Source organism: Tubulanus polymorphus, chromosome 2 (assembly GCF_964204645.1).
Source record: "Tubulanus polymorphus chromosome 2, tnTubPoly1.2, whole genome shotgun sequence".
Classification (NCBI taxonomy): Eukaryota; Metazoa; Nemertea; class Palaeonemertea; order Tubulaniformes; family Tubulanidae; genus Tubulanus; species Tubulanus polymorphus.
This window is the reverse complement of record NC_134026.1, coordinates 14,405,891-14,421,800: the sequence shown is the minus strand read 5'-3', so window position 1 is coordinate 14,421,800 and position 15,910 is coordinate 14,405,891. Positions and strand designations below refer to the sequence as shown.

General features: G+C 30.5%; 2 protein-coding genes across 2 annotated transcripts in view; both read right to left on the bottom strand.

Moving 5' to 3' along the window:
- The window catches only part of LOC141898436 (delta-1-pyrroline-5-carboxylate synthase-like), a 377,354-nt gene that overhangs the window by 140,294 nt on the left and 221,150 nt on the right, over positions 1-15,910 (bottom strand). The window lies entirely within an intron of this gene.
- The window catches only part of LOC141900822 (uncharacterized), a 28,315-nt gene continuing 24,464 nt past the window's right edge, over positions 12,060-15,910 (bottom strand). Inside the window, exon 3 of the mRNA XM_074787872.1 lies at positions 12,060-12,089. Coding sequence (XP_074643973.1) covers positions 12,060-12,089 — 30 coding nt within the window. The remainder of the gene's footprint in view (positions 12,090-15,910) is intronic.

Here is a 15,910-nt window from a genome sequence, read left to right as displayed (position 1 = left end):
GAATACAACTGATAAAGCGCCAATTTCACTGATTCTTGCATATAAATGCTCAAGCGCTTTACAGTAATCGAGTAAACAGGTGCGTTTTTAGGAGTCTTTTGAATTTGAATTCAAATCGGGTGTTCATGACGACTATAGGCGCTTTTACGAAACTGAATCTTTGTAAATCGATTTAAGTTTCACGTTTACGGCACGCGGTTTAGTGAATCCGATTTGGTAAATCAACTCGTTTATGGACGCGGTTTAGTAAATTGATTTATTAAATCGACTAACTTGCCCGGCGAGCAAGTTAGTGGCGAATTAGTCAGTGAAATCCAACATGGCGTCCTCTTCGACCGCAGGCTAAAGACATCTATTGCAGAGCATCATCTACCAATAATTCGGTCACCATTGACGCCCATTTCGTTTCGAATCGCGACCTTTAGATTGATGAATTGATTCGACTCATTTACGAAAAACGATTCGATTTACTAATCCTTACGTTTTCCAACATCGAATCGGATTTAGCTGAACCGAATCAAATTCAATTTCGTAAAAGCGCTTTATAATTGAGCATTCTAGGGCTGGAGCAAGAAACGTGTGGGATCGTCCGCCAAGGTATCGCTAAGGAGTCAGTCCGTGGTGGCTTTTGAAAGCGACGACCGCATATGAATGCATTGATTGAATGACATCTCAAAAGTCAGATTATATAAAATTAAACATGATATACGGATAGGTTCTTCCAATTAGGCCTATACTGGTAAAAATGAAATGACCCAATATGTGATATAAATGTTCAATCAAAAAGTAGAAAGTGAATCCGTAATTCAGTATGGTTGGCCTATTGTTACAACATCAAACACTCAAATTCAATCCTTTGTTAAATTGGAAGCCAGTGTAGATGAGCAAGTATCGTGGTCCCTGATTTTAGTTATCGTAATAATTCAAGCCACGCGATTTTGAACTGTTCAACAAGTTGGAGTTTGTGTAAAGATGAATGAGTTTGAAATGGAGTGGACTTCAGATATTACTGTTTGCATGCCTATGTCTATTACTTAATCTTTTTACTAATCATAGAAAATTGTGGTAAAATATTTGACTCGACGGTTGGTTTTAGATTGTATCTCTCCAAGCCAGAGGTAATCACGGATATCGGACTACAAAAAAATTCCTTTTGTAAAGCTCAACTTTGTAAAATTCCTGGAAAAGCTCGCCTCGGATATTTCAATAATGATTGAACATTAATTTTCCCAACGAAAAACCTAAACAACCAATGTACGCTTGCTTTAAGTTTACCAATGCACTATCGTTGCTTTTTCTAGCTATTTGTACTGTTTGCCGCAAAAAGATTGCATCCTCTATTACAGGATTTAAGGATACAACTCTAAAACCAGTTAGTTTAAATTAACCATTATACAATATGATACATGACCAAATACACTGTTAATATGAAAAAGATCCAATATGTACACATTTCAAATCTCAAACCAAGTTTTATCATTAGAAAATAACGACACAACGTTCGATCGTTCACTAGAGATCATCTTTTTGAATTTGTACACAGTGAATTTTCGTATCGTATTATGGTATTATCAATTCTCCGCATTTGAGTGTGACTATTCTACGAATACAAAGTTATTTTTAGCAATGAAGTTGTAATTGTCATTTTAAATGTTAACTATCCACTGGTATGTAAACTTACTAACTTTTGGCAACTGACCTCAAATCGTGGAATGGGCTCAGGTAGCCTGCTGATCCACTCTTTATTAATACTACTAAGGAAATATTCAGTATAAGAAGTAAAAAGTATATTAAAGTACTATTTATCTTTATATCGCAATAATTTGTGTACGTATGATTGAAAAACGATATTCTATGGAGTCTCGTGTTACGTACCGTATTGTGTATAAGATCAATAATTAGCAACCTTCCACGGATACGAAGCGGCCTAAGTTTACATCCTACCATAATTTTCTCTAAACTCTAAGCATTATATCAAGATCGGTCTTAGAAAATATATGAAGGACGTGTTCACAGGTTAACGAGGCCAAAAATCTTCCTCAAAATTTCAAATTTTTACGAGCAAAGATAATATACTTCATGCTTTTGGTGCAGAAATAATGGATGTCCACAAATTGCAAATTGTGTTTTCAAAGTCAACGATCCGAGTGTGGAATTGTTTCGAATTCAGGGTTCTCCCATTTACTCTCCGGTATTTTACAATGTTTCAATAAGATACGTTAGTCGCACTTCTGTTGTGATACAGCTTTCTCTATTGGTCAGCGTTGTGATCACGTAAAATTACCCATAAGTTTGAATTCTCACTGAACTACTACATCCCTTATAACGAATATATATTTCATATGAGGCGATTAACTTTGATGATCTCCTTTAGTGTTCAGTTTAAACGTCTTGAACGCAAAAGTTTGACAAGTTTCGCATAATGGTACCGATACGCACGTTCACACTAGTGAAATGTGCACGTTACAGGCTAAAATGCGCACGTTACAATTACAAATCGAAACGTTGTTCGTTCAAAACCCGATGTGAAAATCTTTTGCATTTAGTGGGAAATTTCAAAGTTAGCTCGCTTCCTACAATAAAAATTGGACAAGACTTTTAAAACGACACATTTAATAAGAGTAGTACTGACGAAGGATTCAGGCAATACCCCGTGTTATTTCTAAAAACATTTAACCGGTAATTAGACAGTACTGCTGTAGCTTGTACAGGTAAAAGAGTTGTTATATTTACGTTCAGACCGAATGAAATTATTTGATACGAGACACGACTCAGTTGTGTCCGAAACAGATAAATATAGCTATGTGGTCAGTATTGGTCAAGATTTGGTCACTTGAATAGTTGTTAGATGAAAGCCCACACCATTTCTAATTATTTGACACCAAACACGACTGTGTTGCTTCTAGAATAAACAAATTACTTTAAGGTCAGTATTGGTAAAATATTGGTCAGTTAAATAGTTGTTAGATCATAGCCCGCACCGTATCTAGTAGCTCGACGCCCAAACACGATTTTATTGCTTTACTAAACATATAAATTACATATGGTGGGTTCTAGTTAGTGGTAACTGGTCAGTACTGGTCAAGCATTAGTCAGTTAAACAATTTTTAGTTTAATGTCCACATTATATCTAGTTATTTGGCACCAAATAACTTAATTGTTTGCAAAACAGATAATTTACTATATAGCCAGTACTGGTCATGCATTGGTCAGTTGATAGACCAAGGTCCACGCCACGAGTTATTTGATACTAAACATTATTGTGTCGTTTCGGAAAATTTATCTGTTGGGCAATTTGTGGTCAGCCCTGGTTCGTTAGTTCTTATTTTGCGGGCATTTTATCTCGAACCACCGAAAGACTGAATTACTAATTAATTCAACAGATCATTAATTAATGGAAATGAAGATCAGTGTTAACTAAGTCCTTAGTCTGAATAAAATGTATGTGGTATTATATGGGTGCTATGGTGCTGTACACCGAACTGTAACTTTTTATTTTCACTACTACCGTAATTGACTATGATGTTTTCAAGTGGTCTTAAGTACCGCTAATAGCCGAAAGTCGTTGATTCATGAGAAATTTACACACAGCGCCACCCGTTGGTAGTAAAAGTCACCCGAGTAATACGGGTGTTAAATAGATACGCTAGCAAACCGGCATTCTCATAATGGAATTGTCGCGGGCGACAAAAACAAAATGGTGAATTGTCGCGGGCAACAAAACCAAAATGATGAATTATCGCGGGCGATAAAACCAAAATAATGAATTATCGCGGGCGATAAAACCAAAATATTGAATTGTCGCGGGCGACAAAACCAAAAAAAAATATTGTCGTGGGCGAGAAAACCAAAATAATGAATTGTCGCTGGCGATTAAACCAAAGTAATGAATTGTCGTGGGCAATAAAACCAAAATAATGAATTGTCTGGGGCGACAAAAACAAAATATTGAATTGTCACGTGCGACAAAATAATGAATTGTCGCGGGCGACAATACCAAAATAATTAATTGTTGCGGGCGATAAAACCAAAATAATGAATTGTCTCGTGCGATAAAACCAAAATATTGAATTGTCGCGGGCGACTAAGGATACTACCTTGCGTGACTCCACTAGTTAGACCGTCTTATTCCAAGATGAGGCGTTCCGTTGATTTCGGTTACAAGTTTTTGTTCAGAGATAACTGCTGAGCCATTTGGGCGACGTATCATTGATAGTTTCCTAATAGCCTGTTTAGTAATGGCTGATGTTGAGCCTTATCAAATGCTTTGTCGAAATCCACCGTTGAACAGGATTCTAAGACTGTGCAGAAAACCCTTTATTTTTGCAGCTATATTTATTATTATTATTATATTCTTTTTCACACTGGATCGTACTGGAAGGATATAAACAACTACAATTTACTTTCACCGTCGGTGAAACCATTCTGTATCACAAGTACTATGCTGCATTGACAAATACTGTGTATAATATCGATCAGAACTCAACTGTTTACTCACTGTGATCCTCTAAACATCGAAATTTAAGCCCGATTCAAACAGTATCCATCTACGTATGTGTATTGCCTGCGTGTCATTCCCATAGCGCGTCAGTACGTGTGTTTGTGTCAGTGTCCCTATAAGCATTGATAGAGCTGGTGTACTAAATCTGTAGTTTTTTAGTATTTATATATAATATATATATATATATATATATATATATATATATATATATATATATATATATATATATATATATATATATATATATATATATATATATATATATATATATATATATATATATATATATATATATATATATATATATATATATATGGCGCGCTGAATGGGGTCCCTCTCGAGTGGACGCAACTGAGGAATTTGTTTGTGCCGCATATACAAGCAATAGCATCCTTGCAGTAACTTACCTGGATAGAGGTAATGTATGCAGCTCTCTTTTCTCTATACGCGAGAGCCTGGATAACTATATTCTGCTAGCATTACAATATTCCTTGACGCATTTACTTGAAACTTTCGTGAGATGTACGGAACACAGGTACCTTGAGGTAAGTCGAAGGGTTCTTTGATTGAGGACCCCGTTCACCCACCAGGGGGTGTTTTACATTTGAAAATTCTGACGTCGAAAAGTTACTGTGTGAGAAAATTTTTTGTCTTTGACTTTTCAGCTTCGAGCGAGCACGAAAGTTGTTCATAATAGCCCGGAGGTTAAAAAAGTCAATGGCACACCCTATCTGCGATTAACCGTTTGGGCTCTACGGGCTCGAAAATGGGACCCGAAATTTTTTAATGAGATTTTTGCTCCTAGCTCCTTAACCGTTGGAGATAGAACCGTGGTTGCAACGAGTGACCAGTAGCCCTTGCGAAGACGCTTGTATTGATGTATGGTATAACTATGCAACTCATATAGTTCTCCAGTAGCGCCACCTATAAGACGCTGGAATACGTATTTTCATCTATATCGACTAAGGGTATCAATGGATTTCTATAAAAATTGATACACATGTACCGGGTTAATAACCGAAATGAACCCCTCATATGATTAGTTCCAATTTTAACCACTCGGGGGCGTAAATTTTGAAAAATCTCAAAACTTGGTATAAGTACAAAGACATGTGTGTAATATGCCAACCTGCATGATTAGTTCATACAACTGCCACCAGGGGACTGTGAAAACAACGTATTTTTCTCCTATGTCCTTAACCGTTGGCGATAGAATCGAGGTTGCGATGTGTGGTTAGAAGCCCTTTACAAAACACTTGTATTGTTTAAGTAGGTAACTCATATGGTGCTCCAGTAGAGCCACCTACAAGTTTTTGGAAAAATTGATTTCAGCATCGATTTTTCGTATGTAATGGGGTCTGTTTATTATGAAAATCACAAAACTTGGTATCAAAGACATGTTTGTTATATGCCAACCTGCATGATTAGTTCATACAACTACCACCAGGGGACTGTGAAAACAACGATTTTTGCTCCTATGTCCTTAACCGTTGGTGATAGAATCGAGGTTGCAATGTGTGGTTAGTAGCCCTTTACAAGACACTTGTATAGGTGTATGGTTTAAGTAGGTTACTCATATGGTGCTCCAGTAGCGCCACCTAGAAATCGTTGAAAATGCATTTTCATTGATATCTACTTATCGGATGGAGGGATTTCTATGAAAATGATACACATGTACTTTGTTACGAGGGAATGATAGAACACTGTATCACCTATTTTCTTTATTAAACTTGGTACATTTTCCCTAAACTTGTTACATCATTACTTTGAACTTAAGAGCCATGGGTCAACATATCCATGATATGGGCTGACCCATGATACAGGCTGACCCCAGGATAGCGCTTCTTCACGGATAGTGGTACGTAATGAACTGATTTCAGTGAAATATTTTGCAACCTACCTAGAACGGTATTTAACCCGGCAAGGCAGAAACCCGTTATCACTGCTTTGCAGCTATATTTATCATCATATTCTTTTTCACACTGGATCTTACTGAAAGCATATAAACTACTGCAACTTACTTTCACTGTCGGTGAATCAATTCTGTATCACAAGTACTACGCTGCATTGACTTATACTGCGTATGATATTAATCAGAATGCCACTGTTTACTCACTGTGAGCCTCTAAACATCGAAATTTAAGCCCGATGCGAACAGTATCCATCTACGTATGTGTATTGCCTGTGTGTCATTCCCACAGCGCGTCAGTATGTGTGTTTGTGTCAGTGTCCCTATAAGCATTGATAGAGCTGGTGTACTAGATCAGTAGTTTTTTAGTATTTTTATCTCTTCTACTATTGTGGCGCACTGAATGAGGTCAGTCTCGAGTGAACGCAACTGAGGAATTTAGCCTATATGGTGACTATATTCTGCTAGCATTACAATATTCCTTGACGGATTTACTAGGGTAAATTATGCAGGAGGGAAGGCCTTATAATGTTACTATTAGTAGAGGAGTGACAAGTCAGTCTGACAAGTCAAGCGATCAGATGGGGACAACAATTCACATATGAAATTGACGTCCAATAACTATTATAAAAACATAATCACGACCGGTACCATCACTGCCCATTACTGACTGTCACTGGTCTCTGGCTGGCAATCATTCTTTATCGGTGCAGTGGGTAGGTATTTTCAACTGACTTTGTTCTTCTATGACATTACCATCGCCGCTGGGTCACGATGTGATGTACATGTACAAGGGACTTCCAATTTGTAATGTATGTGATGTATAAACTGACTTTAGACCGTTTCATATCGACGATGACAAGGTATCACCGACGCTGACATTTTCTGACGCTAACTAGTATGACCCGCCTTTTGGACCGGACAAATTCAATTCAATTAAGAAAACGCGTACCGGTACAATAAATAAATGAACCGCTGCTGATTTTTTGAAGTATTGATATCCACGAACAAATCTATACTATTATAGAATGTTTAAAAAGAACTGCTTTTAATAACAGTATGAATGAACTTACTTCACAAACAAGGAAGTACATTTTTAACTTGTATGTGGTCGAGCACCAGTTATTCACAGTAACCTGTGATTTGGATATTCTCGGAGCCTTCCTTCTTTATCTATTTATGAAATGACGTCACAAACTTTCAGATTCGCGCCAGTATGCGCGCCATGATTAATGATTGCTATTCCCACCGGTGTTATCTTTAAATAACTTCAAGTTTAAAATAGGAAGCACAGTACATCCATAGAAACTACGCGCAGAAAGAGACTGTTGTATTATTATCAGAGTTTAACATTTCGTTTCAAAGTAGTTAGTAGTCAAATCCAATAGAAGATGATTTTTATGTGATGAAACTCAGAAAACAGGTGGCCGAAATCAACGGAACGCCTCATCAGTAATTGGAAGATGTAGGTTTCAGATCAGAGGGCGAGAGGGCGAGACACCACTCATCACCACAAGTAATTTTTTTTCCTAATAAATGGGGGAGAATGAACACCAACCAGAAAATAATAATGTTAATAAAAATCAATATTATTGCACATATTGTAAAAAATACATCGATACATCTCATAAAACACGACATGAAAAAACTGCAAATCATATAAAAAATGTAATAGATTTTGAAACTCCAGAAAATTCCAATGAAAGAAAAGAAAGATTAGAAAATATGAATGTGGATGAAATAAAATGTGAAGTTTGTAATGAATTTATAGTAAAAAGGAATTATAATAGACATCTCGAATCACAAAAACACCACCAAAATTTGAGTAATAATATTTTATGAAAAGATTATATTGATGATAAACCTCAAAAAGTAAAAAAACCAACTTCAAAAACTAAATCCATTTCAAATAAACCTTACATGGAAAATGTTAGAAATTATATTGATTCATCAGAAATAAAAGATACAATTTAAATTTTAGAAACATTACGTAGTAAAATTGGTCCTGCAGCTATTATATTTAGATTTTTTAAAGGTACAACAATAGAAGATTATAGTACATTTAATGAAATAATAGAAAAAATACTAGATTTGATAACAGATGTTGATCCAAAAATTAGTATCTCTGGGAAAGTAAGTTTTATAAAGTCAGAAGAAAAAATGAATTATAATATTCAAACACACTCTGAAGAAATAATTTCAAAAACACAAATAAAAGAGAAGTTAGAAAAAATATTTAATGAATTTAAACGTCATATTGAAGAAAGATATTTTGAGGGTTCTGGCTTAACATTGAACGAAATTATATATTTAGATTTAAATGTTTAAAATACAAAAAGGAATAAAACATCAAAAAGTAATAAAATGTTTAAAAATGATTCAAACTTTACAACAGAAAAGGATATTAAAGCATCATCTTATATTAAATTACCATTTACAACAAAAGCAGTAATAAATATTCAAAATGAAGATAATAAATGTTTTCTATGGTCAATTATTAGTTGCTTACATCCAACACAGGAAAATGTTTGTAGAATAACAGATTATCGGAAATACGAAACATTATATAAAATTGAACAATATCCAGTAGCTATAAAAATGATTCCTAAAATAGAAAAAGTTAATCATTTAAGAATAAATGTATTTGAATTAATGCAATTACCAAAGACAAAAGGTGAAAATATTAAAGATTATACATTGGAAGCTTTATATTTAACAGAATATTATGATGATGAAAATGCTATAGATTTGTTATATTATAGAAAAGATGAAAGTCAATATATTTCTTTTAGAGGTGAAAATGTAGTTAATGATTTTTGTGACAAAATGATTGAATTAGAAAGTGATTTTGCAAAATTATTAAACAAAAATAAAAGAATAGTTATGACAAAAGAAGATGAAATTGATTTTAATTATGCATCTCATTGTTGTTATTGTGAAAAACTTTTTATTCATTTGATAAAAAAGTTAGAGATCATGATCATTTAAATTCAAAATATCGTGGAGCTGCTCATGAAGATTGCAATATACAAGCTAAGAACGTTAATTTCGTACCAATATTATTTCATAATTTATCAGGCTATGATACCCATCTATTTATAAAACAATTATCGGGAAAATTGGGCGCAATTAATCAAGAAATAGAAGAATATAATGCTATGAATGGTGTAAATGTAAGAAAATATGATTTTAAACTATTAGCTAAAACATCTGAAAATTATATTTCATTTCAATTTGGTTGCATTAGATTTTTAGATTCTTATAGATTTCTAGCAAGTTCATTAGATAATTTATGAAAAAGTTTAGTTGATAATGATTTTGTTATAACTCGATATTATTATCCAAATGAACAAGATTTTAAATTATTGAGATATAAAGGCGCAATTCCTTATTCATTTTATAAAACACACAATGATTTTAATGTAACAGAATTATTAAAAGATCAATTTTATGATCAATCAAAAGAGGAGTATGTGAAAGACGAAGTGTTTAATACAACATTAAATATTTGGAACCATTTTAAGATGAAAAATCATGGTGAATTAGTTGATTTATATTTAAAATCAGATGTTATGATATTGGCTGACATATTTGAAAAATTTAGAGAAGTTAATTTGAATCATTTTAATGTTGATCCTTGTTATTGCTACTCTAGTCCTGGTTTAACCTGGCAATGTGGTTTAAAATATACAAATGTAGAATTAGATTTATTAAAAGAACCAGATATGGTTTTATTATTTGAAAAATCAATTAGAAGTGGAATTAGTGGTGTTATGGGAGCATATGGTGAATATAAATTATTATATATTGACGCCAATAATTCATATGGTTGGGCAATGATGCAACCTCAACTATATAAAAATTTTATATTAACAGAAGTTGAAAATGATGATAAAACTAATTGTTAAAGCGCAATTACGAGTTTAGAAGATGAAGCACCAATTGGTTATTTCTTTGTAGTTGATTTAGAATATACTGAAAATATAAAGTTTAAAACAAGAAACTTACCTTATTGCCCAGAACATTTAACCGTAGATGATAGTTATTTAAGTGAATACCAGAAGAAAATAAAACCGAAAGATCATGTTTTTACAGAAAAATTAATACTTACTCAAAATAATAAATACAATTATATCGTTCATTATAGAATGTTAAAATTTTATCTAAAACAAGGAATGAAATTAAAGAAAGTACATGGATATATTGAATTTAATCAATCGAAGTGGTTAGAAAAATATATAGATTTCAATACTCAACAGATACCATATCAAAAACAGATTTTGAAAAAGATTTCTTCAAATTAATGAATAATAGTTTTTATGGTAAAACATGCGAAAATATTAGAAATAGAAATGATATTGAATTAGTAAATAATTCTGAAAGATTAAGACATTTACAATCAAGTCCTAGACATTTAGGAAATAAAAGATTTGAAGATTATTTAACAGCAGTTAAAAGAACGTCAATGAAATTTAATAAACCTATATTCATTGGTTCAACTGTTTTAGAAGTATCAAAATTATTAATGTATGATTTTTATTATAATGTTTTACAACCACTTTTTGGGGAAAAGCATATTGAAATATTATATTTTGATTCTGTAACAGCTGACACCCCAATATTATTAAAATGTAATGATAAAATATTGATAAGAAGAATTTCAGAAATAATTCCACAACAAAATGAATGTTATATTTCATATGGTGAAAAAGAATTAATACAAATAAATGGATTAATGAATGTTTGGACAAGAAATGGAAATGAATGGAAAAAATTAAAGAATATTATTAGGCATAAAACAAATAAGAAAATCTATAGAGTTAGAACTAAATTAGGGTTTGTAGATGTTACAGAAGATCATAGTTTAATTAAATGAAATGGCGATGAAATAAAACCAACTGATATGAAAATTGGAGACGAATTATTACATAAAAGATTTTTCCAAAGAATGAATCATATGTCATTTGATGAAATTATTGATAATATTTATAATATAGAACCTGAAACATTAGAAGAAAAAGAATATTTTATCAAAGGATTTTTCATGGGCGATGGTTCAGCAGGTGTGTATAATTATGTTTGGGGTAATAAATATTGTTGGTATTTTCGCAATCAAGACTTAAAATTATTAGAAAGAATTGAGAAATTCTGTGAAGTTTATTCACATAAAACATTTAGAATCATGGATGTTATGAAATCATCAGCAGTTTATAGAATACTTGTAAATAATCCTAAAGATTTTGCTATAAAATATAATGATGAATTCTATATTCACGCAATAGTGAAAAGTAATACTTCAACAAAAGAAAAGATAGTTCCAGATTATGTATTAAATGCAAAAAATAATCTAAGAAAATGGTTCTTCATTGGATTCTACGCAGCAGATGGTGCTAAAAAATTTACAAAGGATAAAAGATAACCTTTGCACACAGAGGAAAAGTTGCTATATCAGGGTTAAATATATTATGTAATTCATTAGGCTTCAATATGAATATTGGATTGATTAAATCTAAACCAAATTGCTTTAATTTAAGCCACACAGAAAAAGATTTAACTGAAGTAGTTAAAGATTTATTTGAAATATATAACCCAACAGATTATGTTTATGATTTATCAACTGAAGATGGTACATTTAACTGTGGATTTCCATTAATAGCAGTCAATACGGATGCGTACATACTAAAAATAAAGACAAATGACATAACAAAAGACTTAAAAACATTAAAACATCATTTTGATTTTAGCAATTATCCCAAAGATCATGAACTATTTAGCAATGATGATAAAAAGATTCCTGGTAAGTTTAAAGATGAATTAGGGGGTGATGAAATGATTGAATTTGTTGGGATAAGAAGTAAAATGTATAGTTACAGAACAAAAGATCATGAAGCTAAAAAGTTTAAAGGAATAACAAAACATGTGGTTGATAAACATATAGAATTTCAAGATTATATACAGTGTTTATATAACTCAATTGTAATGAAACACAAAATGAATTGTTTAAGATCAGAAGATCACGAGATGTACATTAATGAAGTTTAAAAAACTAGTTTAAATCCATTTGATGATAAAAGACATATTTTAGATGATGGTATAAAAACATTACCTTATGGTTATTAAAATGGATCAATATCATCAAACTCGAAATCACTATTGGTTTCTTCTTTTTCATTTAATTGTTCTTGTATAATTTGTTTAGGTTCTTCTATTTCATTTTTCTCATTTAAATAACGTGTTATATTGTTCCACATTTCATCTCGCTCTCTTTGTTTCTTTTTGTTTCTTAATTCATCAAATGGAATTATAATATCTATGTTTAAATAATTTACAATCTTATTTAAAAAGAATTCATAATTTATTGAATCTGTTATTCTATTTTCCAAATGATACATTAATATTTGTTTAAATATTTTTTTAATATTTTCCATATCTTCTTCTGTTAATTTAGGTTTTTCATAATAATCGTTAAATAATAAATATAAATACATTTTCTTTTGTTTTGTGTTAAATGTTGAGGAAATAATTGTTTTTATAATATCTTTTTTAGTTATTTCACCATTTTTATTTTCTATTATTTTAGTTTTTTTCAAGCCATTGCATATATTCTGGTGTATGATCTTCTATAGAAAATATTTTAAAAATTTCATCTAGATAATTTAATTTTGGATCTATGAGAAAATTTCTTGTTTTTTCTTCACCCCATAAATTCTTTTGCCATCCACAATCAACACAAAATAACACAGTACCTTCTTGTCTTAAGGATAACTACATTGTGGACATTTTCGTTTATAATTTATTGGTAATAGATCTTCATTAAGCTCTTGGTATTTTCATACGTTTTCTTTATGTTTTATTGTTCTATTATGTAGATTTGAATTACTTGTTGTAATGATCAATTTACAATATTTACAATAATATGTTTTTCTTGTTAATTCATTATATTGTTTTTCTAAATTTTCAACTGTTTCTTTATTATCTGGTAACGTTTTCTCATATTTTGTTTTTTCTAATATATTATTTTTTCTTTCATTGAATTCAGTTTCAAATTTATTAGAAATTTTATCTATATTTACTTTACGAAATTGATGATTCTCCCAATCTTCTATATTTTCAGGGCTATACTTTATTCGACAAGGCTCACAGAAATGATCTTTTATATTATCCTTATCATAGAATAAGAAAGGTCTTTTCCAAATAATTTCAGGTTCAACTTCAACAGAATTACTATTACTTTCGTTACTATCAATATTAGCCGTTGCGCCATTAATTTTACACTTCTCTGAATGTTTTTTAACATAATTTCTTGAGAATAATTTATTACATTTTGGGCAGTTTATTTTAGGGGGTTTATAATTTTCATCATGTTTTTTCATATGTCGAGCCATATTACTTTTTCTTAGAAGTTCACCACAAATTTCGCATGGTATCTTCTCATCCATTATTTAAGGAAAAATTTTATTAAAATTAATTTTAAGTGACGAGCGGTAATTTTTTTATGTTATAAATAACGGTAGAATTAAAAGAATACAGAATATTTGTTGATTCTAGAAAACTTACAAATTATAAATCACATAATTTACTAGTACAATTAGATAGAGAATTTAAGAATTGTGTTGATTTAAAATTAATAAATATAAGTTTATATAACTCTTTTTATAATATATCGGATAAACTGATGAACATAGAAGCTTTTTTATTTTTGATAAATTTGAAGAAAAATGGATTCAACTTATGCTTACACCAGGATTATATAATTTAGAAACATTAGCGCAAGAAATTAATAGAAAAACTCGGATTGGAATAGGTAGTGATTCTAAATTTAATATTAAATTCATAAAAAGTGAGATCTCTAATAAAATTAAAGCAAAGTTTGATGATAAAAATATTGGTACTCTTTCACATTCAAATCTACATGCTTACGTGGTAAAAAAAAACCTTTTGCTAAACTGTTAGGAATTCCTCCAGATAAACTTATTTTAGGAAACATACACGGTAGCTCAAATATAATACCTTTTACGCACTTTTATATTTATTGTAATTTAATTAATCCTACAAAAACATTTGAAGCAACTAAAGATACAACATGTAATTCTAGTATATTAAATATTTTACCATTGAAGAACGTTAAACAATTTGGAACGCAAATAAATTATAATTTAGCTGAATGTGATTTTAAACCTTGTATTCCACATTTCAATAATTTCAAATTAGAAGTAAGAAATCACAATGGATACTTAATTGATTTAAATAATTTCCCTGTAATTTATGAATAAGTTATAAGATGTAGAGAGTAATTATTTCATTATATAAACAAATATAACTGTTGGACCGAGTATATGTTTTGGTTTTAATTTTAAACGTGAGAAAGAAATGATATTTAACATTAATGATGTAATTACACATATTAAAAGTATTGCATTTTCTAATGAAACAGCATTTGAGTATGAAAAAACAATAGATAAAGAAACTTTAAATGTAGAAAAGATTACTAATTTAATTAGAGAATCTTTAAGATTTTATGAATTAGATGAAGATTTTATCATCGATGATATTAAAAAAATAATAATTGAAATATATACAAATGAAACTAGTAATGAAATGAATGTTGAATTAATCATCACTAAGATAACTAAATATTTTGATGATAGTAATTTTTTTGATAAATAAATGAGTGATAATAAGTGGATAATAACTGGATTATATAATGGCGCATTACTATCAGTTGGAACTGTTGGTTATTCAATGGTATTAAAAAAACTATTCAAAATGGGAAGTGTTAATGTTGATAGATTTGAAATAAATGATATTTTAAAATCAACATTAGCAGTTACTTTATCTAATTTAACTATTGATTATTTGGAAAAACAAAAATATATTCCTCCCATATAAATGCGTAATTATTTCAATAAATAAATGGCTTCTGCAGTTATAACTATTATAGGATCGGCAATTGTTAACGCTTTAGCATTTACTGGTGGCGGTTATTTATTCAAACATATTGATAAAAATGGATCATTAACAGAACAAAAAAGACATAACTTAGCATTAGAGAAATACAATAAAGCAGCAGAAGAATATAGAGAAAAACGACAAAACTATATGGATTATATTAACAAGGAATTATATGATCAGAAGATTTCACAAAGAGATTTTCAATCAGTTGATGATGCAATGAGTTTATATAACGCAGTAACCAATAAAGAAAAATTACATCTATACAAACCTAAATTATCAGATTAGTATACCCCGAGTAAAGAACAACAGAAATATGAAATAATATGGATTTTAGGTGGAACAGTTGTTGTTATATTTGTAGCATATAAATTTACTAATTATTAATTTTTTTTCTAAATAAATGGAAGATAAAGTTGATAGTATTGATACTATTCCTCATGATATAAATAAAACTAAATTAAAAATATATTTAGAAAAACAAATATTGGAATTTGAAAATGATTTAAAAGCTAAAAGGAAAAAATATTTAAAAAGTAAAATTATAT